The sequence below is a fragment of the Scleropages formosus genome, chromosome 25, assembly GCF_900964775.1.
Source record: "Scleropages formosus chromosome 25, fSclFor1.1, whole genome shotgun sequence".
NCBI lineage: Eukaryota > Metazoa > Chordata > Actinopteri > Osteoglossiformes > Osteoglossidae > Scleropages > Scleropages formosus.
Window position 1 is genome coordinate 12,207,750 of NC_041830.1, and position 25,753 is coordinate 12,233,502.

The window sequence follows — 25,753 nt, forward strand, 5'->3', positions numbered from 1 at the left end:
CATGTTCCGTAAATACCATCGCACAGCCGTGAGGGGTGAAAAAACCCGAGTGCCCCCTACAGGCCCGGAGGAAGAACTGTTTCCAAAAATCTGCTGTCAATTATTCCATCTCCGAGTTTTTACTTGAAGCATGTAATTTATTATTTGTCATTTTGCCATTATTATTGGTAGGTGACACATGAATCACACAAAGAAAGGAGTCTATTTCGATTAAAATGTAGAAAATGTACTTCTCTTTTCGACATCTAACAACTTTTGGTAGAAGCAAAATCTGACAGCCTTTAAAGGTTTTTTTAAATAAATTAATCTAAAAACATAACATTTTATTGATTTTGTTTGTTTCAACATTTATCGTTACCTATTACTCTCCAGATTGTTGTTCCTGAGTGTAGGATCATTAACCAATGACTGTTTCAATAAGTCCCAATACTATGAGTCACAGGTTAGTCTTAAACTAAAAAATATTTTAAGTAATAAAATCATTTCAAATATTTTAAATCCAGTATCTGGAAAAGAAATTTATCACAATACCTCATTTATCTGTGATACAAGCATAAAGATGTAAAATTAATTTTTTCTGTGTGTGTTTCATTTTTTTTTAAGGGGTTGTAGACAGGGTGTTTTTTGGTTTTCATAATCTAAATAACTGTCAAAATTAATCTCTGATCCTTAATTACTAAAATAATAATTACATAGTAATTATTCTGGATATGCTTTCATTGCTCAGCACCAGATGCAAACTGATTAATCTCTATCATGTATTCAAAATCATATTTAAATCCATGAGCCAGTGAAAACTGTGCAAGACACAGCTCTCTGTCCTTGTTATCATAAGTATTATAATATAATTTATTTAAAGGTTAATGCAAATTTATATGCACTCTCAAAGGAAGGAAAGACAGAGTCTGTGTGCAGGATGATCAATATCTGATCCTTTGGGTGTCGAGGACAGATGGACACATGGAAGAATGGACAGACAGACATAGGCGTTGTTCGGCTTTGCAGTTTTTGGGGGAGCACAACTTTTTTATTGTTAAAATAAAATTTTATTGTTTGATTTATTATTTTACTACTGTGCTCTGTCTTTTGTTAATTACGCTTTGTATAACATCCTGTGTAATACACACATGTATTTATATGACTTGTAAACACATTGCCAAAGGTAAGGATTCTCCGGTGGTAATAAATCTGACCTTTTTCCATTGTGAGCATTTTCACTCAAATTTGATTTATTGCTGAATAATGTACCAATGTGAGGGGGGTGCGGTGGCGCAGTGGGTTGGACCACAGTACTGCTCTCCGGTGGGTCTGGGGTTCGAGTCCCGCTTGGGGTGCCTTGCGACGGACTGGCATCCCGTCCTGGGTGTGTCCTCTCCCCCTCCAGCCTTACGCCCTGTGTTGCCGGGTTAGGCTCCGGTTCCCCGTGACCCCGTATGGGACAAGCGGTTCTGAAAATGTGTGTGTGTACCAATGTCTCTAGTACAAATTATGTAGCTGTACCAATGGGAAATAATAATAATTATAAGACGGATCGTATACAAACCTACCATTGTAAGCTGCTTTGGAAAAAAGTGTCAGCTAAATTAATAAATAATAACAAATTATGTCATAACATACTAATTTTGTTTGTTATCTGACCCCTGGATAAGCTCTTTAGCCTGACAAAGACAAATGATTATGACTTAACTTTACATAATTGGTTTATACCACACACACGCTGCTGAAACCGCTTGTCCCGAGCGGGGTCGCGGCAAACCGGAGCCTAACCCGGCAACATAGGGCGCAAGGCTGGAGGGGGAGGGGACACACCCAGGACGGGACGGGACGCCACTCTATCCCAAGGCACCCCAAGCAGGACTCGAACCTCAGACCCACCACAGAGCAGGACCCGGCCAAACCTACCACACCACCGCTCCCCCCCGATTTACACCAGGCCCATAAAATTAACATATCCACATAAAGAGAACAAAGAGACAATAAAACATAGTAATCAGATGATTATGTATTCCATATCGTAAACACATTTGTTTACTAGTTCCTTTTAATGGTGTGATTCCCCCCATTTTCCATCAGATGGAGTAAATGCACCATAACTGCAATACCATGCTGCTGCTTAGAAGTGTGTGAAATCAAACTGCAGCATCATTCCATCCTGTAAAGTGAATCCAGCAGTGGTTCAGCATCCCAGGACTCAGTTCGCACTGTCAGTCACTTGGCTTCTCTGTCTGCTCTTATTTCAAGGAAACCATGGGTTCAAATGCACATTAACGTCAGCAGAGATGAACTGACATTTCATATTTCGTTTGGCTTAGATTTACATTTATTTCTTTAGCAGACACTTTTCTCCAAAGAACTCTGTGTAGTGTTATTAGCCCACATACCTTATTCACCAAGGTGACTTACACTGCTAGATACACTACTTACAATGGGTCACTCATCCATACATCAGTGGAACACACACTCTCTCTGTCACTCATACACTATGGAGGAACCTGAACAGCCTGTCTTTGGACTGTGGGAGGAAACCAGAGCACGTGGAAGAATCCCATGCAGACATGGGGAGAACATGCAAACTCCACACAGACTGAGCGGGGATCGAACCCACGTTCTCTCGCACCACCCAGGTGCTGAGACAACAGCACTACTGGCTGGGCCATCACCATGCCGTTCTCAGAACAAATTCTGTCGCTGAAGTAACCAACCAACTGGTTTAAATCAGAATTTATTCCCGGTGAGCACAAAATTATACTCGTGCAGATCAGATAATTGCATCATTATATGCTGAGTCACAAATTCAGTCCATAAGGAAATGAAATTTTAAAAATTTAATTAACTATCTCATAACAGTTGGTATGGGGGGTGTGGCGGCGCGGCAGGTTTGGCCGGTGCCTGCTGTGTGACAGGTCTGGGGTTCGAGTCCTGCTTGGGGTGCCTTGTGGTGGACTGGCGTCCCCTCCTGGGTGTGTCCCTTCCCCACTTGGCCTTGCGCCCTGCATTGCCGGGTTAGGCTCTGGCTCATGGCGACCCCGCTCAGGACAAGCGATAGTTGACATTAGTTGGTATCACAGTTGGAGCCTGGTATTACTGCAGCTGTACGTTTCTGTTGTACACATTGATAAAAGTGACTAAGGTGGACTCTCCTCCAAAGTGGTGAGCTGTGTGAACAGACATCACTGACACTCTCCTTGACCTTCTCACTCAAGGGAGGTGATGCTAGAGAGCTTCTGCCCCTTAAACTACGACAGGCACGTTCCTTCATATGACAACTTGAGTTCCGGCATTTGCGTCACGGCACATTACGTAGAAGCGAGCGTTACACAGAGGAGCGCGCCTCGCCCCACGCTCCAGGTTCATGTCCACGTAAGCCGTGTGCCTCCACACGTGGTATGTGGAGATTCCACGCAGAACCTGAATGGTAGGTTGGGTTACTTTCGTCACCATTCAAAGGAAAGGCCTCAAATTCCTTCTCTGAGGTTGAAGTTTGTGCCATAAATAATAGCTACAACCCGAGGCTGAGAGGGTCCCAAAAAGTAAGTTCTCCTGTAAAGAGGTGGGCGACATCGTTTTGAAGTTTGACAGCTCAAAAATGACATTAACTGAGAAATATCCCCCTTCTATCACCACCACCACCACAGAAATGTCTTTTTCCTTAAGGCTTCCCCTTTAATGAACGCGCATGCGCACTTTACGCGGGGTCTGACGTCAGCGCTGGTCGGCCGTGAGGATCCCGCGGACTGGGGTTTTGGAGCGCGAGAGAAACCTCGAGCGCGGTGTGCGGAGGAGAGAAAAGAATACACGCACGTTCACGCACAGGCGGCGCGGCGCAGCGGAGTCACGCGGGCTGCGCTCGAGCCTCCCCCGGCGCGCGGACGGGCGACGTCGGCGCTGCGCTCAATGGAGAGTTAAGTCAGTGAATTCGACGACTGAGAAACGGCTTCACGGTAAGGAGACTTTAAAAAACACTCGTGTGTGTGTGTGTGTGTGTGTGTATGTAAGAAGAGTGTGTCCTTCTCTCTGCGTGTGTGTTCCCCCCCTCGGCCTGCTCCATTCGGGAAGAACAAGAAGAAGCTCGGCGTCCGGCCGGGTTTTTTTTTTTTTCCCCTCCCTCACCGTTCTTTACCTCAGGATTCCGCGCCTAAGTTAATTACCTCGCTGTCGACTTTTTAGTCATTTTTTTTAACAAAGGGACATTTCTTCTTTTTTTAGAAGAGTGTTTGAGGTCAGGGGCTTTGTTGTTTGTGAGTGTAACGTACATGTTGAGAGGAAGGAAGGAGACAGACTGTCAGTCTGGCTCGTTCGTTACATAAACACACACACAGAGGAACTGACTCTGTGGAAGTACACAGCATTACACGTGTTTTCGACCCAATCATGTGAACCAGCGCGCGCACACACACCGGCACGAAAGAATGTCGCTCTTTGGTGTCGGACCCCCGCGAGACTGTGAAACTCGGGCTCGTGACGTGTGACCTGGCCACTGGTAACCAGGCAGGCAGGTAACTCACTCACTGTCATTTAGTAATTATTTGGAATTGCTCAGGCGTGTCTCTTTTACAATTCAACTTGTTTAATCCATATTAAGTGCATGTAAACTTGGCTGATTCAAGTCAGGCCCTGTCGGTGGTGGCCGGATATTATAGTTAAATGGAGACTGGTAGACCTGAAGGTTGTTGGGTCGAGCCCCCTCTGCAGTTGTTGTAGTGGCTTTGATGAAGGCATTTACTCTTAATTTTACCAGTAAAATATGCTGTACAGTTGAACAAAACTGATATAAAATATGCTAATGAATAATAACAAATAGGCTATTATTATATCAGTGAAATTGCAAAATCTAGACTTAAGTGTGCAATGCACACTGCAACAGGTACTAATCAGTGTTTGCCATTTACTTTGCCTGCACCTTCCTTTTTGCTAACTTTTATTATTAACCCTTGTTTGTCAGACTTCTTTAAGGTGACTCACAATGTTAACTTTACAGTGATTTACTTTATTCTTTTATACAGCAGGGCAAATTTTACTATATCAGTAGAAGATAAGTACTACAGCATGAGCAGCATTTGAGGTCGGGACCTTCAGATTGCAAGGCAGTGCCTCTTAACTATGCCACCTGCTGCCTCTTTGTACCCATTATTATTATTCTGGCTTATGATTATTAACTTGTGAGCTTTATTATCCATATTTGGCTGAACTCTTTATCCCAAATAGCTTACAGTGTTAGGCTTGTACAATACAGAAGCTCCTGTTGTTGTTAATGCCATTGAGTGAAACCTGACCCATAGTGACCACCTGTGTGGTTTTCATGGCAAGAGAGGAACAGAAAAGGGTTACCGGTGCTGCCTTCTGTATGTTGGGATGGCACACACAGGGAGAAACATGGAACCGCCGGACACCCCAAACAGGACTCGAACCCCATACCCACCAAACAGCAAGGTACTGGTCAAACTTGCCACGCCACCACATCCCCCATGGAAGCTCCTCAGAAGGCCAAAAGATGATAATCAGGTGATGACAATCTAGGAAGAAATATTGTGCTGCAGCTAACACAGAATCCACCTAGAGCTAGATTAGAAAAGCTCATGATTAAAAAGAAAGTCATAAATGGAGGCAATAAACAAGCTCAGTCACAGTCAAGCTGTTACATGGGTGCTAGGGTTAAGCAATTACATGGTCAGCCTGGCATGCACTCTTGCTGACAATGTGGTACATAACTGTTTTAATTTGTGTGTGTTGTGCTTCAGTACGACCAAGGTGATTGTTTTGAGTTTTAAATATTGAACATGATTATGTTTCATGGTATCAGGCCCAGATTTCCTGGTGATCACTTTCTTGGCCTGGTCTTTGCAGTACTGCTGAGTGGCCAGTATGGTGCGCACCCATGCATAAACAGATTGAAACCCTTGCAAATTACCCTATGCAAATCATTTTGTGTGTATGACATTAATTTTGCAGTGAAACTGAAACCAAACAATTTACTTAGCAAAAGTTTTACACCAAGATTTATCTAGTGTCACGGTCAGATGAGTGGTGACTTCTCTAGACCTTTCTATTTAGTCATCACATATGCTGGGAATTTTATGACTAAGGTGGGGTTAGACATAAGTGTGTATTTTCTTTGGTATGCTGGAAGAAAATATGTGCTGCTTAGTGGAAGTGTTTGTTGACAGCAGTTCAGCACCTGTTTTTGTTTTACCACAAAAACATCACTAAATGACCAGATGTTGAGATTATCAGGTAAGGATTGCAATTAATTTAGTGCACAGTCCTCTGGAAAGGACTGAATTCAGTTGTTCGCTTGCTTTGGTGATGTTCAAAATTTGTATTTTTTGAAAACGTTTTCTGACATTTGGTGTGTATACACCATAATCTGTACTTTGTTTTCCCTCTGCTTTTCTAATTATAATGAAAAAACAATGAGTAATATTAGTGCTACCCGTTTAATAATTTTTCATGTTATGTATGGTGCCTTAAACAGAGCTCTTAGCTTACGTATCTTGTTTCCAGTCACAGCAGTTTTAATATCATGCTTTGTAAGCCTCTGTCTGTTACTTGCTGCTTGGTTTACTTGTGGACAGCCACCTTTTCCTTATAAACCTTGAAACTGCTCTTCTGTCTGTGAAACTAATGACTCACTGCAGAACAATCTGTCATCTCACACACTGAGACGGGGATACTGGCTGTACATTAAGAAAACTTAAGTGTTACTTCAGATAGCTCTGTGGATGTTGATCAGTTTGGGCTATACTTGAAGGCTTCTTTGGCAAATGTCACTTCTCCAAATGGATGTGCTATTCAACTTAAGTTTTTGTTAATGTGTATATTTACATTTATTCATTTAGCAGATGCTTTTGTCCGGAGCGACGTACATCTCAGCAAAAGTACAATTTATGTATTACATTAAGAGAAAGAGACATAGCTGCAGATGTGGACGTCTCTAGTAAACCGTTTGTTACCTACCGCTTGCTGCACCGAGGTTCATCCTTCAAGTAGGTGCGTAAAACACAGGATAGACAAATCCTGATACCCTCCTACAATTTTTTTTTTATTAATAAGATACACAAACATTCACATACAATGCTGGAGTAGCGGGTCTGTGTAAAGGCTAATCTGGGGATGCTCATGAAGTTACGGTGTGCGATCATTTAAACCATACATGAGCTGGAGAGATCTTGACAGCAGACTTTGTATCCTCCTGGCCCATGGTGGCAGTACAGTCTTCATGTTTCTGCCTCTTTGGACTCTGTTTGCTCCTGTGATTCAGATGATTTGTGCCTTAAAGTGAAAACACTCCCGATGTGCTATTACTCTTAAGTCGCGTGTTTAAACAATTTTTTCCCAGTTTCGCCAGTACAGTGGAATGGAATGGTTAATGTTAGATTCAGGGCAGGATTTTGCTTCCCCTTTACTTGGCTTGAGGGTCAGGATGAGCTGAACTTGCACTTCAAGCTTTTGGCTATTTTGATAGGACAACATAACCAGAAATGAGGTATAGTCAGTGCTAAACATCTCAAGTTCCAAATATTTTATTAGCTGGTATCGTGTATTTACCAATGTATGTGCTGTGACCTGAATATTAATTGCTTCTCTTAAGTGTTCCGCTTGGTGTTTGAATAATGAAGATTAATTAAGAATGACATCACCCTACCCTTCTACCCCAGATTCTGCTTTTGGGGTAGTCCTAGATTGTGCACATATTTTGCAGCTTTTTCAGGCTATTTTGTGATCTTTGAGAGCTTAATTTGTTGTCCTCTAAGTTTGTAAAACTATATAGTTTTTCTGTTTAGTGTGAGCCTTTTGTGGTGGGCAAGAAGTTTGGTTTTAATTTCCAGACAGAGAACTGTAAAGCAGCTTAAGTTTCAGATCCTGTCTGAGAATTTTGGCCAGGGACGATACAAAAGAAGTAAGCAGAGCCCTGTCATGCTCTCTTTCAGTTCACAAACAAAAGTTTTCTAATCTGTCCTGTCTAGTCTGAGGCTGAAAATACAACTTGGTTCTCATACTGCTCTCGTAGGTCTTTGATCTGATGGAGGGTTTGTGGAAGATCTACTTACAGCACCACTGTACTTAGCCACAGTGTCATGTTACTACAAGCTAGCAGAGATGCTGGTAGGCTATCAGTGTCCATTACTGTATCGGAACTAACCCTGCCTCAGACCACATATGGTGACCTGATAAGTGTTAAAGTGGGACACTTCACAAGCCTGTAGGCCGTTGCTGTGTTTGGGAAAAGGTGCATTCCTTTCTTGTAGTGCAGCAGTCATCAACTCACAGTTAGCTCAGGTATTGATTGCTTTTAATTAATCTGCCAATTGTTTCTTCAAAATGTAAAAGTAAAGACTTAAAGGTACAGCACAGATGTGGATGTAAAATTCCATCTTATTTTTGGTCTAATTTGATGAAGATGTGTGATTTAGCAAGGTAAGAGTTGGAACAAAAGCACTGAAAAAAGCAGTAGCAGTCCAGGATGAGTACCTTGGTCAAGGGTAATACAGCAGGAGTGAGGAGGGATTCGACCCTGTGACCAAATCCGGAGGCAGAAGGTTCAATGTGCCACCTGCCGCCACTTATTAGTAAGGTTTGCCAGTGTCGTTCCAGTGTAGTGCTTACAAAACCATGCTGAGTGGATTTTGACTTTGCTCTGAGAGTTGTTTTATCAAAACCTCCAAAGAGAAGCAATCTTAAAAAAAAAAAAAAAAACTCTCCGCTCTAGATGGTACTTTTTCTGTTAAGGAAGTTAATGCTACTGTTCATTTATCCAGCCACATCATAATTGTTAATCTGTTTTCTTGATGAAATAAGACATTAACTTTAAACAAGGTGTTATAAATGGTGTTTCAGTGGAGGGTTAATGAGTGGGTGTAGAAAATTTAGATGTTACAGTATTAATATACCTTTTGGTCGTTTTTAAATATTGAAAGTGTATGAGCCAATTCTGTGTTTCCTGTATGACATTCATTTATTAATGCTGAGATGTTCAGCTCTGTTCTTAAACCAAGACTGAGATACTAAATGCAGTTCTGTCATTAATATTTAATTGCTCGGTTCTGCCTTTGTGGACTTGTAATTGGAAATCCCCTATAGTGAACGTAGTTTTGTCTGAAGCTTTGGTTTCTGGTTAACTGCACAGGAATGTACCTACCAAACTTCTGTGCTCATATTTAAAGCTATTAATTTTTGCCATCTTAGTACTGTAATAACCAGATGCTTTCCTGTTACTTTCTTGTGGCAGTACTTTGTTCTGTGGTCTGTTTGTGGTTTTTATGTGTAAAATGATGTTGAAGGCAGTAGGGTGTATGAAGTGTGGGCTTGGTCTGGTGGTTAGGTGAGAAGATTCAGCATGTGATGACTGAGTTTTTTGCAGTTTGTTGTTGAAGGCACTTTTCCTCGGAATTCTACTTTTAAATTGAGAAGCATAACTGCTGACACTAAAAAACAGAACTGTTTGCCAGTAAACTTCTTATGCAGATTAAAATGTGTAATAGAAGCATTTGTCCTCATTGATATTCACATACACCTCACTGTAGCTAGAGCTTGTTGGAGACTGTAGCAGGAGGATGCATGAATACTTTTATCCCAGTTAATTTATTGCAGTCACCCATGTGTCTATCTCGATCAGAAAGCTTCGCTCTCAATGTGTAGGCATATGTGTTGCTGTATCAAGGTAGAGTAAGGGAAGTGTGCCGCTACACCAGCATATCTAATTGGCTGTTAGGTCTGAGAGGCCTACTGTTTTTACAGTGGGAATGTGGGCTGGAGTGACTGTGGGGGAAGTGACATTACAGCTTTGACTCTGGCATTTCTGGTCAGTGTGTTGCTTGGAGGCCCACAGTCGTGGAAGTGCACTTGGTGGGGTGGGTGGAGCATCAGGGTGATTGTGGCTGTGGGTGGAGCCAGGCTCCTCTGGGCAGCCCTATTCTGTGGACATTTTCAAGACTTTCTGTGGGAAATCTTGGACTGGTGAAGTCTTTTAAGTTTATTCATTGCGTTTTAAATAGCCTTTTTATTCTGTATTGTGAACTTGCTGACCAGATTTATTCACTAAAATCTGGTGTGTTCCTTTGTCTGTATTCAAAAATGGGATATTGAATAGCATGAATAAAAGGCACACTCAAAATATGTGCCCTTCCTGTGAAATTCCTATTCCTTTTTTTCTGAGACAGAACTGTTCCTTATATGATAACACTATATGACAAAATGTAACAGTTAATTTTCTTTTTGGGCAGTAGAATCCTAAAATGCAGTCTTTCCTGCTCATATTAGTATATACCCTTTTTTCAGCTCTCTGGTCTGTTCCTGCCACCATCCATCCATCTTCCTCCGCTTTATCCGGGGCCGGGTCGCGGGGGCAGCAGTCCGAGCAGAGTACTCCAGACTTCCCTCTCCCCGCACACCTCCTCCAGTTCCTCTGGGGGAACCCCAAGGCGTTCCCAGGCCAGCTGGGAGACGTAGTCTCTCCAACGTGTCCTGGGTCTGCCCCGAGGCCTCCTCCCAGTGGGACAAGCCCGGAACACCTCCCCAGGGAGGCGTCCAGGAGGCATCCGGAACAGATGCCCGAGCCACCTCAACTGGCTCCTCTCGATGCGGAGGAGCAGCGGCTCTACTCCGAGCTCCTCCCGGGTGACTGAGCTCCTCACCCTATCCCTAAGGGTGCGCCCAGCCACTCTGCGGAGGAAACTCATTTCTGCCGCTTGTATCCGCGATCTCATTCTTTCGGTCATGATCCAGAGTTCATGACCATAGGTGAGGGTAGGAACGTAGATCGACCGGTAAATTGAGAGCTTCGCCTTACGACTCAGCTCCCTCTTCACCACAACAGACCGGTACAATGACCGCATTACTGCGGACGCCGCACCGATCTGCCTGTCAACCTGCCGCTCCATTTTTCCCTCACTCATGAACAAGACCCCGAGATACTTAAACTCCTCCACTTGAGGGAGCAACTCCCCCCTAACCCGGAGGGAGCAATCCACCTTTTTCCGACTGAGAACCATGGCCTCGGATTTGGAGGTGCTGATTCTCATCCCCGCCGCTTCGCACTCGGCTGCAAACCTCCCCAGTGCACGCTGCAAGTCTTGATTCGATGAAGCCAACAGGACCACATCGTCCGCAAAAAGCAGAGACGAGATCTCGCGGCCACCAAAGCAGACACCCTCCGTTCCCTGACTGCGCCTAGAAATTCTGTCCATAAAGATAATGAACAGAATCGGTGACAAAGGGCAGCCCTGGCGGAGTCCAACATGCACCGGGAAAAGGTCTGACTTACTGCCGGCAATGCGAACCAAGCTCCTGCTCCGGTCATACAGGGAACGAACAGCCCGTAGCAACGAGCCCCGAACCCCATAATCCCGAAGCACCCCCCACAGGATGCCACGAGGGACACGGTCGAATGCCTTCTCCAGGTCCACAAAACACATATGGACTGGTTGGGCAAACTCCCACGAACCCTCCAGCACCCTAGTGAGGGTATAGAGCTGGTCCAGTGTTCCACGGCCAGGACGAAAACCGCATTGCTCCTCCTGGATCCGAGGTTCGACTATCAGTCGGATTCTCCTTTCCAGTACCCTGGCATAGACTTTCCCAGGGAGGCTAAGGAGTGTGATCCCCCTGTAGTTGGAACACAATCTCCGGTCCCCCTTCTTAAAAAGAGGGACCACCACCCCGGTCTGCCAGTCCAGAGGCACCGTTCCCGAACTCCACGCGATGCTGCAGAGGCGTGTCAGCCAAGACAGCCCCACAACATCCAGAGACTTGAGAAACTCGGGGCGGATCTCATCCACCCCCGGAGCCTTGCCACCGAGGAGTTTTTTGACTACCTCAGCAACTTCAGCCAGGGTAATGGACGAGTCCCCCTCCGAGTCCCCAGCCTCAGCTTCCTCTACGGAAGGCGTGTCGGAGGGATTGAGGAGATCCTCAAAGTACTCCTTCCACCGCCCGAGAACATCCTCAGCTGAGGTCAGCAGCGCACCACTTCCACTGTAAACAGTGTTCGTGGAACACCGCTTCCCCCCTCTGAGTCGCCGGACGGTTTGCCAGAATCTCTTTGAGGCCGACTGAAAGTCTTCCTCCATGGCCTCACCGAACTCCTCCCAAGCCCGAGTTTTTGCCGCGGCGACTGCCAGAGCCGCGCTCCGTTTGGCCCGTCGGTACCTGTCAGCTGCTTCAGGAGTCCCATGAGCCAGCCAGGCCCGATAGAACTCCTTCTTCAGCTTGACGGCATCCCTTACTTCCGGTGTCCACCACCGTGTTCGGGGATTGCCGCCGCGACAGGCACCGGAGACCTTATGGCCGCAGCTCCGAACCGCCGCACCGACAATGGAGGAGCGGAACATAGTCCATTCGGACTCAATGTCCCCCACCTCCCTCGGGACCTGGTTGAAGCTCTGTCGGAGGTGGGAGTTGAAGACCTCTCTGACAGGGGCCTCCGCCAAACGTTCCCAACAGACCCTCACTATGCGTTTGGGCCTGCCAGGTCTATCCAGCTTTTTCCCCCGCCATCGAATCCAACTCACCACCAGGTGGTGATCAGTTGACAGCTCAGCCCCTCTCTTCACCCGAGTGTCCAAGACATATGGCCGAAGGTCAGAAGAAACGACTACAAAGTCGATCATCGACCTCCGACCTAGGGTGTCCTGGTGCCAAGTGCACTGGTGGACACCCTTATGCATGAACATGGTGTTCGTTATGGATAAACCGCGACTAGCACAGAAATCCAATAACAACTCACCGCTCGGGTTCAGATCAGGGAGGCCGTTCCTCCCAATCACGCCCCTCCAGGTATCACTGTCGCTGCCCACGTGGGCGTTAAAGTCCCCCAGTAGAACGACAGAGTCCCCAGTGGGAGCGCTTTCCAGCACACCCCCCAGGGACTCTAAAAAGGCCGGGTACTCTACACTGCCGCTAGGCGCATAAGCACAAACGACAGTGAGAGACCGTTCCCTGACCCGAAGGCGTAGGGACATGACCCTCTCATTCACCGGGGTAGACTCCAACACATGGCGGCTGAACTGGGGGGCTATTAATAAGCCCACACCAGCCCGCCGCCTCTCACCTTGGGCAACGCCAGAATAGTGGAGAGTCCACCCTCGATCGAGTAGAGTGGTTCCAGAACCCAAGCTGTGAGTGGAAGTGAGCCCGACTATATCTAGACGGTATCTCTCAACTTCCCGCACCAGCTCAGGCTCCTTCCCCGCCAGTGAGGTGACATTCCAAGTCCCAAAAACCAGAGTTGGCGCCCGAGGTTTGGGTCGGCCGGGCACTCGGCCCCGACCACCGCCCAACTCACAATGCACCGGCCCCTTATGGTTTCTCCGGCAGGTGGTGAGCCCACCGAAGAGCGGCTCCACGTTATGGCTTCGGGCTGAGCCCGGCCAGGCCCCGTGGGCATAGACCTGGCCACCAGGCGCTCGCATGCGAGCCCCCCCCCCAGGCCTGGCTCCAGGGTGGGGCCCCGGTGACCCCATACCGGGCGGGGTAAACGGACGCCTTGCTTTTTCCTTCATAAGGGGTTTTTGAACCGCGCTTTGTCTCGTCTGTCATCCAGGACCTGTCTGCCATGGGAGACCCTACCAGGGGCATGTAGCCCCAGACAACATAGCTCCTGGACTCATTCAGGCACTCAAACCTCTCCACCACGATAAGGTGGCGGTTCACGGAGGAGTGTTCCTGCCACCCAGCAAGTGAAACCTAGGTTAGCAGTGGTGACAGGCCTTGCTGAGACTTTTATTGTCGGCCACTTGTTTAAAAGGAGAGGAAGCATATTCATTGAACTTGCTGCTTTTGAGCTCTTTGAATAGTCTGCCGTGTTGTCCAGCTGGCTGAATGGCATAGTCTGTAAGATCTTTTTGAAAACTTTGGAGGATGATGTAATTTGATCTTTTTATACCTCTGCATCTTCACCTCAAAACACATCTAAGTTATCTTTTCTGAAGATAGAATTTAGGATGAAGTTATCTCCTCTTTATTGTCTTATTCTGTTGTTGAAGGTAATGATGTTTTTTTTTTTTATTGAAACAAACTTTTTGTGTGCTCCAAGCAGGGTATTGGTTGCATTAACAAAAGAAGGTTGACTGGGAAACAGTGGGATCATTTTTGTTATGGAAGCCTTTTTACTATAGTTCAAGAACCTTTTTGAAGAAATATCACACAAGTTCTGGTAAGATTAATAAGTGCTGCAGGTTTCCTGCCTGCAGCTTCTTAAGCTCATGCTTGGTCCTTCCAAAGAAGAAATGCAATTTCCATTTTGAATTGTGGCTATGACTGACACAACAATTTTATACATTTAAAAAAAAAAACACTATTTAAAATGGTAATGTACATAAAGTAATGAAAAGCAGCCCAGTCCTCTTCTCCTTCAGTGCTGTTTGTGGTTTATCGGTAAAATGAATTTTTTTTATTGTGCTTCACAGTGTGCATAATATTCAGGGTGTGTGTTTTTGATCTTGAGTGTGTGATGGAGAAAAAAATAAAGTTTGTCATATCACCTTCCTACAGGGCCAAGGAAAATTATTCAGCAGTATCATTCTGCCCTCTAATCCCCTACATGTTAAGCAGTTAATCCTATGCATTATCTTGTGAGGGGCCTGCTTCCTAGGTGCAAGGCATCCAGGGGTTAAGGTTAGGCCGTACCTCAAAGTGTTGGTGATGCAGTGTTCCTGACAGTCACTTCATGTTTAAGGAAGGGCATCAGAATGCACTGGAAAGTGCTTCATGTACACATCAGTCTGCAAACTGTTTTCTTGGGACATTACACCCATTAAAGCCCAAAACTGTTCATTTGTGTTACTAATTCAGCACACAGCGGCTACGCTAGGGTAGACTGTTCAGTACAGCTATGTTTTTGTAGCGCAACTTTTGTTAATGGGAATGTTGTAAAAAGTTGAGTTCTATTTCTCTTTACATGGATCTCAGTGGCCTCTGTGGATTTGTGCCTGTTAAGAATTGAGGCTCCTGCTAAAATCGCCCACAGCTGCTAACAGTTGCCTTCATTGCAGTTCTTCATTATGCAAATTTATTTCCAGTCCCAGTGCAAATTTCTCAAACCTAATCTCCAGCTGTTGTCTACACTCTTGGCAGTTTTCTCTGCTTGGTGTGACACCCCAAGGGATGTGGCGCATTGCAGTAGAAAGCATTCATTCCTGTTCGACAGACTTTTTTGGCTGACAGTTTCCTCATTCGAGTTTCCTGGTCGGCTTGAGGTTCCTGACCCTGAGGCCCTGGGTTCAGACTTCTCATGATCCTTTGGTTAAGAACACAATGTAGGGCTGCTCACTCTCTCAGACTAGGGGAGCCTGGTCTCTCCCTTTTGCTTAGGTGTCTCAGCCATTGCTGGCAAGGAGTTTGCCTGAGGTGATGCACAGTGCTGACTGGCCCTTTTTTGCCCTCTACTTGTTCAAAAAACTACCAGTCAGGGATTTTTGCTCCAAAAGGAAATCTGCTTTAGCTATCTAACACAAACGAGTGATAAATAAAACTCATTTTTGACCTCAGAGTACATGATAAAACCTTGATGCATGACTGTTCTTGTGAAATTTTTTTTTCTAGTGATCTAAGTTGGCATGAAATGTTAGTTGAAATTAATCTTAACTTGGTATTTTGTTTAATTAATCTAATATTCCTCATCTGTTGGAGTCTGGATGTCATTTAATTTTATATATTATGTATTATTCAACAACCCCTTTGTGCTCCAGGCTTATGGACAGAAATGACTTCGGTGTTTCATTGTTCTCAAAATATGAAGTGCACTTTATAAAAAAACCAAAGGTTTGAATCTTAAAGAATTTATGGTTTTCATATATACTGATTAAAAGTTAAATGTCTTCTGTAACAGCACCACAATTTTTTCAGTGGTAGTACTTTTTAGGCTTTCTTAGAAGTCATAGGCTCTTATAGCAATTAAGTATATAAATGCTCAAAAAACCAAGTAATTTCTGCTGTACTGTAGTGGAGAATAACTCTGGGGAAATTCTGTGTATAAAACGCTGTCAGACATGGTCTTTTGGTGCAAAGAAACAATAGAGCTGTTTTTACCACCCTCCAATATTGGCACAGCATGAGGGGAAAAAATGTAATTAATTTTATTCAGCCCAAGCACCACTGGAAACATGGTAAATGACTTCATTAGTTAAAAAAAAAAAAAAAACACTTTGAATAGTAAAGGGAATAAAGAGGCAAGTCTGAAAAAATAGTATATTTTGTAGAACTTATGTTTTTTTTGTGAGAAATTAATGGATGCTAACAGAAGTGAAGCTGTAGAAGCTCTGACAGGTGGCAGTTGTACAAGTTCTTCCTATCTGGGGGCTGATGACGTGTTTTGTCTGGGTTGCCCTTACTCTGCCCTCCCTCAACTGGTTCAGCACAGGCTGTCGTTAAGGTCCGAGTCTTCCTCGTCTCTGCAGAGCTTTGACAACACCTGTCTCGACACGACCTCTGATCCAGTAGGGAGAGGAGTATTTCAGGTCTTCGTTTACACATTTGTTTAAAAAAAGAATTTGTTAGAAAAAAGTAATATATCATTCCCCCCCATTTGTTTAGTCTGTGTAGGTTAAAAACATCGGTCTGTTCTAGGTATACTATTTAGTATTTTATGCACTAAATGATTATGTGCAAATGGATATCCTGCTTTGTTATGTATGCTAGTCATTAGATGTTTAAAAATTTTTATTCAGAGATTTGGTTGGCTTTCCTGTTATGGATAATATGGGGGTAAGGTCAGAGTGTACATTTAAAACAATGATTATCATCAGGCACAGTTTCCTGCTTTTTTGACAGGGGTCAGAAAGTACCATTGACATGAATGTGGTCTGCAGGAAGACAGAAGCCTGCTGAAATTATGCACCATCCTCTACAGGCTGCCCTCTGTAGACAGACCTGTCACAGCTGAGCATAGTCACCTCAGCAGCTGAAATCTAGTCAACAAAGCTGTCAGCGATTTCAAAAAAAAAAAAAAGGGTCAGGAGAATGGAAAAAATTAAGAATTGTAGTGTATTGATTTTCCACTTCCTACTAGTCTGATTTGTTACACAGGGGTGTGGTGGATGCTCAGAAAATAACAGAAAATGGAAAATAACTGTTTTCACAGATGGCTCACAGCATGCAAATTAGTCAATTTTGTTTTTCATCACTGTGTTTGAGTTGTGCTGTTAACTGAGCAAACAACAGAAATTACCACAGTGGCAACTGACAGTGATGTGCTGGGTCTCCTTGAGAACAAGTCTGCTGCTTCTTTGGGGTGACCACAGCTGACGCTCCTTTTCAGTGACTGCAGACAGGGCAAAACTGAGTGACTGTGCAATTCTTGGAGGATCTGCAACATATGTGGCTGTAGTGAGATGCGCCACTGTTACACAAGCTACCAACATCAAATGAACCATTATCAGTTGGTGCAGTGGTATTCCTTTTTGAAACTAACTTGCCTCTTACTCTCCCTTCCTCTTTCTCGGTTTCTCCTCATGTTGTTTGACTTTCCACAGCAGGCTGCTTCTGAAGGCACACAGTGAATGACTGCAGCAGCAGAGCCTGTGACAGACAGGTCTCATTTACTGGGGTGGGAGGGGCTTCACCATGTCTCCCCTCTTTGCCATGGTATTGATTCTTTGACCAAGTTTTTTGGCAAGGACATCCACGTAGTACAGTGACAAAGTGGGCTGCCCATGACAGCGTGTTCCGGCCTAAGCTGCCTCAGTAGACTGTGGCCAGGGTGAGCAGTGACATCACAAATCTGTCTGAGCATCCAGTTTCACCTCTCAAAGGCATCTGAAATATTTTGAATGCCAGGTGTTTGCTTTGTTCTATTTGTGAGCATGAGCATAGAACCTGATATTTTGTATTGATACCTTTCACATTCTAACATGTATTCAACATTTTACTTGAATTTCAGCAAACAAAGCTTATAGATTTCACTACCTTGTCAAAATGGCATCTTGATGCGTTATTTAAAAAAGCAAAAATAATGCTCACTGTTAAACATTGCAGTTCCTATCCTTCAGTCTAGACTAATTCTTTATTGTAAAAAGCAGTGTATGTGTTCCCTGTAAAGCACTTGGTCATGGTGTATCCCAAAGCTATCTCATGAGTCCAGTGCAGATTGTTAGTCATTTTCTCCTCTAAGGAACCCCACATTTGCAGCCCCCTTGTGTTTAGTGTCTTCATTTATAGACAGGTTCAGAACCATCTGTTTAGCTGGATTAAGTGGGGGAGTGTTTTTTTTATTCAACTGCACACAGAAGGGCCAATTAAAGACATCTCCTTAATTTGTGTCATGCATGATCCCAACAAACATAGCAGAGACTCAGCTAGAAAAAGTCTGGTCTTACTTCACTGAAGCAAATTTAGTAATGTTCCCAGGCAAAGCTTTGAAATCACTTAATATTGTCCAAGTGTCGATTAAGGCTGCCCAATCTGTCTGGCAAAAGCACAGAGTCTATTTCCTCTTGAGGTGCTGGTTTATGCAATGAGTGGAAATGAGTATCTCTCTTGTGCTGATTAAGGGATTCAGCATACACTCTCGCACAGGCTGTTGGTTTGTTTTTAATTTGTTGTTCAGGATTGTTAATATTTAGCAATTACGTTGAATTTGAACACAGTTTTGTTTTTCTGTCAGAACTTCCTCAGACAAGGGTACTTCTGTACTGGGTCAAGGGATGTAGGGCAGGCCATGGGTAGTGTTCTTATATTAAAAAGAGGGTTGGAGTAGTTGAATTTATCAAGGGATCTTCATCTTTTATGAAGAAATGCTAGAGGGTGGGGAGCAACAAAATTTCTCCAGTGTCGTCTTCTTTCATGGGACAACTACACATGAGAGTTTGGTTCAGGCATACATTTAATACCCCTAGTAAGGAACAGGAGAGTAGTGAGATCTTTCAGATCTACAGACACAGGTGGCCGGGGCTGGGTGAGGCAGTCGTTACCCCCCCCAGCTTAGTCTGCAGCCCTCAATGTCTGTGTGATGTAGGATTTTTCCACTGCAGCACAGTAAAAAAATAAGGTGGAACAGCAAGTACTTCCCTTTCAGCCCTCTGCCTGAGAGGGAACATTTATGACCTGGGGAGGAGGCCTACGCAGGCCTTGCAGGGGGCAGCTGTCTGGCATTCACATGGGTGAACATCACTCTCAGCAGCTGCTGTCGTGGAGGAGGAAGGGAGTCCTAGAGGGACAGTGACTGGACAAGACTGCCTTGAATTAGCTTCTAGCCCAGCCACTGAACCTGGGGGTCAGGAGCACCCCCTTGCTCACTCTAACTATGTCATCCTGTTCAAATATTTGGTCCACACCATGGAGAAAGATGGTTGGAAATGAATACCAAACTGGAAGCATTCCAGACACAGCTGGCTGAAGACAGCTCCCCCCAGTTTTTCCTTAGTATACTGTTACTCATGTTAATCTGCTAGGTCTGTCAATCTGCGGGAATGGGACTATAGAGGGATACAGATGGACACAATGAATGTATTCCCTGAAGGAGCAGCACACTGGGTTCACATTACAAAGTTCAGATTTTGACTTGTCAAAGATATGTGTTTTCCTGTGTCTTCTTTTTTCTATTTTCAAAAGAATTTTTGCAGAGTGAATGTCACCTGTGGTTCAGGGTCAGTTGGTAACATAGTGGTTAGAGCTGCTGCCTTTGGACCTGAAGGTTGCAGCTTCAAGTCCCACCTCCAAGTATAGTACCTTTGAGCAAGATATCCTGAATTGCTTCAGTTAAAAAAAAATAAATAAATAATAATAAAAAAAAAAATACCCATCTGCATAAATGAGTAAATAGATTGTAGGTATCTTAACATTATAAGTTGCTTTGGAGAAAAGCATCAGCTAAATGAATAAATGTAAATTAGTTGTCATAAAAAGTACCCAAGCAGAGTAGGAGTGTGAGGCTCAATTGAACTTGCTTCCACAGTGTTTACAGTTTGTCTGGTGTTAGTGGCGATAATCAATAACAAAGTGTGCAGTGCTGAACATATTCATAGCATCAATCATTCAATAGTCATTATTAAATAGAAATTGGAGATGATGTTCCTTTGATGTTAGTTTTGATTTTAGTGTATTTAAAAGCTATTGACAATGTTAGTCTTAGAACACGTTTTTAAATTTATATCTGGGATTTTTACGAAACATATCCAGCAAATACATTTATTGATTGATTAGCTAATAAGGCAAACTGAAAGTGGTCAGATGCTGATGAATGTTGCACATGGTGTTTCAAGTTAATAGAAGATACTAATATAAAAGTCCTGCAATGAGCTGACACCCTGTTCACTCTGTTCCCTGCGCCACATGCTCAGATTTTCCATGACAGGCTTTAGAAAACAGTGATTTCCATAGGGCAAGCAGGTAATTAAAATAGAATAAAATGAAGTCTTAATTTATTGTAGGTTTATTTGTTGCCTTTACAGAATCTTTCTCATGAATAAATTATGGGATGTCCATATTATAAGCTTCTGCTGATTCTGATGCACTAGTTGGATATACAAACAAACTGAGTTACGAAAAGCCTTCCAGTCTCAATGGTGTTTGTAAATTGAGGACTCGGTGTACTTTCCAGAGCTGTGAGTGGGCCAAGCTGAGGCATAATCTATAGCAGCTTGCTGGTTTGCTGACATGTTCCTCGGTCCACAAAGGTCATCTTTACCACTGTTCACGGCAGTACCCCGTTACCCCACAATGGCAGTGCTCTCAGGGCACCTTCTGTGCATCTGCTCTAACGAATGCTTTTGCACACAGATGGTGTCTTGAGCACTTTGAGTCTGTCAGAGTACCCCAGAATAACCCTCAGTTCCCTTACTAGCTACAATTAGTTTGGATGGCCAAGACTTAAAAGCATTTGATAATTGATCATTTGAGTTGTGGGCTCGACAGCAGAACAGCCACTTTCCAGGGGCTGTCTTTTAGAGCCCACAGTGATGGCCTGCCTGTGGGGGCAAAGGGCAGCTGGAACAGTCTCAAAGGGACTGAGGGAAACCAGTACCTTGTGTTTGTGTTAACTGTTTAAGGCTCAACGTAGTTGTAGGTTTGGGGCTTTGTCACACAGTTTCACCTGTTTCCACTTTTATGATGCTCTTTAAAGGTTTTGGGCAGTTTTTATAAATAGTGTATCTTGATAAAAATCAACACAAAATAATTGGAACCTTTATGTTTTTCCCAATTTTAATTGAAGGTATACGGCAGCAATGGGGATAAGGTAGCTTTCGAAAAGAAAATATGAATTTTTGCCCAAGTTGGATGTATTGATGCCCTAAGCAGAAAACATGCAAAAAATAAATAAATAAACCACACACCCTTATCCTGCAGTGAAGATAATCTTGTAGAGTCATGGAGTCCTCCTGAAAAGGGGTAGACTATTTTGAATCATGCAAAATTCAAAGAGAATCCTAACAAGTTTTAATTGTGGACTTTTAGACAATATTGTGTGTATTCATGCCTTACTGGGTACAATACACATTTTTGTTTTTTTTTTTTTTTTGTTTTTTTTGCATGAAAGTGAAACTGCACCAGGAAATTCTATGCATAGTTGGCAATATTTAGTTCTTATTCTACAGTAGACATTTTTTTTTAATTTTCTGTGCTTTAGGCATACTTCGAAGCTCTCAACACAACTACTGAACAGCCAGAGTGAAAGCTGTTTACAGCTGTCACAACAGTATATTACTTGTTTCAAAAGCCTTCTTGGGTCCACATGACAATTGTTTTTTAATATTTGTTAGATTTTTTTTTAAGCTTTATTCCGAGTTATTGGCAATTGATTTGTTTTTGTGACTCTTTTTTTGAAGCATGATGACAAAAACAGTACTTTGGAGACAATAAATAAAGGCAGTGTGGCCGATGTCGCTTGGACTCACTGGTGGGCCTTTGTATTCCTCTGTGTCTATGTGTAGTAAATCTGAGTGGGCTCCACAGAGTCCCTTGTCACTCAGCCAGCTAGTCTACCCTTTTACTTTTCCTCACCCCCAGTGTGGTTCACAGTTGGTTTTGACTGAATTACCAGGATTGAAAGGCCACTGCTGTTTCCAGGGCACTCGGAAACCACAGACGTGTTTCTCTGTTGAAACCAAACAGCATAAATGACAAGTAATGAGTGGTCATTGTCTGAAAGAAAAAGGAAGGAAGGGTTGTCATAGAACAAGCCAGACCACTGGAAGGGGAAACCCTTCACACATGATCTTTTCTTAAATGTTAGAAATTTTTTGTGAGGTATGTTTGGAATTTTTATAATGGATTTTGTGAAAAGCCCACATATCAGTTTAACTACAGGGCCTTCCCCAAAGTTTATATTTATGTTAAAATCCTCCATGTAAAAATTCCTCCTCATTCATCTTCGGCTTATTTTGTAGACGCAGAGGGCATTAGTAAGGTGAAAGGGGCCTCGCTCAGCAATGTTCATGCCCAGACCTTCCTCTGTGGTCTGACAGCACCTTCCTCGCATGCTTCTCTCTCACACTACTTTCGGTTTCACAGCAGCGCCAGGGTTTAACGAGACTTCCTTGCAGGGCCTTGCTGTCTGAAGGTGAAAATTTCCCTCCCATTTGGCAGTGCTTTCCCACCCAGGGAGCAGACTTTGTCACTGAGCTACGCTTGACTATTGTTGGAGCAGCACTTTGACCGCGTGCAGCCCCCCCCCACAGGTGACGCATCATTGTCGGAGCTTCAGTCCTCTCCTTAAGAGCTGAGTCCTGACACCTTGATACAGATTGGCTTAAATCGAAAAGGGCATCTTTAAGTTTAGGGTGTTCTGAGTCTTGCATCTTTGAAGCTTTGTGGACCATGACAAGCAGCAAGGGACATCATTTGTGCTGGTAAGGGGTTTCCCTTTCTTTTGATCATGGAGGGGCAAAAAGTCATGTCTGTCTTGCAGCCGTGAGATTTGTTGTTGAGTAATGGTCCTAGGGTAACAACTTTTTGTCTTGAATATGGCTTCCTCCTTTTCCTGTTTGTTCAATCTAATCTCATAACATTTATTGCTACAGCTAGACTCCATAACACTATTGTTTTTTGCTTATTTTTAAACACAGTTGGGTAATAGTACTGACAACTGAAATTGGGTAAATGTGTCCTTTTTGAGTCTGGTTCCATGCGATACACCGAATCTTGTAAGTAGTGCTTCTCAAGTGCAGCTGTTCATTTCCACAAGTGATTCATGTTTGTTTAACCAAGTTAAGGCAGGTCTTACACAGTGCTTTGCAGAGCTGCTACCCCACACAAATGAAATTAGTGCACGGTGTGCTGTTGCTCAGTGGACCAGTCTTAAATGGCAAACATCAGTGTCATCTCGCTCTTGTTTCTCCAGTGTTTGTCATGAGTGCACATTAATAAATTTTCAGTATGACCGAGCAGTTGAATCTGTTTGCTGTGGTGCTGAGGAATTGAGCACAGGGAGTGTGCTTACTTCCAGTGACATTTCTCCCCCAATATTTTCTTCTACACACTTTATTTGTCCTCTCTGGTATTACTTATTTCTTGCTTTGTAAAATGTGCACAGATGTTAGCTGGCATTGGCAATAACTTTTAAGTTACATTTTTCAAAACTTAAGCTTTGCAGGATCAACAAACGAGAATGAGTTTATTCATACTGGAACAAAGCTACTCAGCACAAACTCATTTCCTGGGCCAAAAAGATGATAATTGGGACTTCCCTCTAAAAAAAATATTTCAGCAAGAATTTGTCTGCCTATTTTAGACTGAAAAAGGGATGCAGTTTTTTTTTTGCTGTGTATTACATTGATAGTACCGTCATATAACTGCAGTTTACTATACCTAAGCCATTCTTTCTGTTAAGGTTTTTGAGTGGTCCGATCCTGCTGAGGTGTCTCAGGAAGCGCATACTGCAGCGTCTATTTCCCTGAGCTCAGCTGCTGTTACAGCAACACCCATTACTTTGAATAGTGTGAAATCGGCTATCTAATATTCCAACTGAGCCAGCGTGACTGTGGCTGGGACTCCAGTGTGGTCAGCCTTGCTCTGGCAGTGGGAATACGCAAAAATTTCTGCTGGCACTGGTGCCCTGTCCCATGTTTTTATCAGAGTGCACTAAAACTGTGTGACTCACCTGGATTTGAACTGGCAATGACCTGGGCTGCTATTTGGACATCTTTCTGCTTATGTGTGTGTAAGGAGCCTTCTGATATCTCTCTCTTTTCATTAGAATGTCAAAACAGGATTCCCCCCCCCCCCCCCCCCCCCTACTTTCTGGTTGCTTTTTTGGCCTTTCAGTTGGATATGGTCTGCATGTTACTGCTTGGAGATGCACCGTGGTGTGAGTATGCTTATGTAAGTCATAAGGCTGTGTAGATGGTGGTTAATGAAGACCTGGTTTCAGCCTCTCACTGTTCTCTGACTGCTTGACTTGGTGCCTCTCACTGGTATTTTCTTGTTCTTCTTCAGACTGGATGTTTATTGTTGTCTTTGTCAAACCTTTTAGGTTCAGACCAAAATTTGGGGTAAAATTTATTTTGGGGAAAATTATTGGTTGAGGAAACTACTTGTGCTTTGCATTTGTGTTCCTCTAAAATGTTCTGTGTCTGCATTCCTCACAGAAAATATGTATGTTTGCTTCTGTTATAATTGAAAGTAAAAATGTCTTTTAAATGGATTGGAACACTTTACATGCAATTTTATTTCTGAATTTTAAATCAAGAAATTATTCAGCTGTCATTTTTACCCTGAAATTTGTCATACTTTTAACATAGGCTAAAATGAGTAACGAAACGCACAACTGCTGGGGGAATGTTATATCTGTACATTGTACTTTCATAGGAAATGCAGATGACTTGCAGGCATCCTGTGCCATCTGTTTCTGAACAAGTTTATTGAGATTGAGAGAAATGTAAGCTGTTCTGAGAGGGGAAAATTGCTGTTTTTTGTGGGGATGCTAATCTTGCTGTACACATGACCACACATTGGAATCTCTTGGCCCTGAATAAATACCACGGGAGCTTTACTCATCTCCACCCTCCTTTCCACAGGTGGCGACAGACAAGGTTGCAGGCAAGCTGAGTTCTACTCTCTCATGGGTGAAGAACTCTGTGTCCCAGACTGTCAGTCAGATGGCTAGCCAGGTGGCCCCTCCGTCCTCCTTGCACCCCCCCTCTACCACCTCTTCCCTACACACTCCATCTACCTCCACCAGCCTGTCCACCCCTGCCCTCTCACCATCCTCACCCTCTCAGCTCAGCCCAGATGATGTGGAGCTGCTGGCCAAGCTGGAGGAGCAGAACAGGTGAGCGAGTACATCGTACAGGTGTTGTGTAGTTGACCATGACACTCCGTGATGGGCCATTATAGTTTGCTTGGCTTCTAATTGCAGTTCTTTGCTTGATCCTGGCTGAGTCTAACACAGAAAACAGTGATGGCAGGTTTTCAGTGCTATTTTAATATGATATAGTCCAAGTGAATAGTGTTAAAAACATTCTTCCTGCTCATACCATTGTCCTGAGGTATGGCTTAGCAGTTGTTTGACTTAATTGGCTTTCGGGAAATAGACAGCCGCTGTGTTTTTCCCTCCCCATATTAATTGGCACATGCTGAAGCTTATCTCTTGCTTTCAGACGTTGCCAGCCTGAGAAAAATTACACAGGGAGTAGAATAGATGGGAGTTGCTGTTCACCCTGGTCTGTTGAGTACACCGATGCATTTCAGCACTCGTCCACCAGTAAATCACCACTGCACTGGCTGTCTGGTTGTTTTCACTTTGTTTTTGTGTTGTTCACCACCACAAGAGACCAATATAGGCAATTTTCCGGTGTTTCCACTTGTGCAGTGCATAATGGGAAAT

The 25,753-nt window shown here is 43.7% G+C and overlaps 1 protein-coding gene across 4 annotated transcripts in view; it reads left to right on the forward strand.

Moving 5' to 3' along the window:
- Window positions 1-3,677: 3,677 nt before the first annotated feature.
- The window catches only part of evi5a (ecotropic viral integration site 5a), a 54,697-nt gene continuing 32,621 nt past the window's right edge, over window positions 3,678-25,753 (forward strand). For 3 of the 4 annotated variants that reach the window (XM_018731269.2, XM_018731272.2, XM_018731273.2), the window contains exons 1-2: window positions 3,678-3,941; window positions 24,945-25,198. In XM_018731269.2, coding sequence (XP_018586785.1) covers window positions 25,026-25,198 — 173 coding nt within the window. In that variant the 5' untranslated portion in view covers window positions 3,678-3,941; window positions 24,945-25,025. Of the gene's footprint in view, window positions 3,942-22,707; window positions 22,779-24,944; window positions 25,199-25,753 lie in introns of those variants that run through there. The other variant, XM_018731270.2, reaches the window with a different exon arrangement.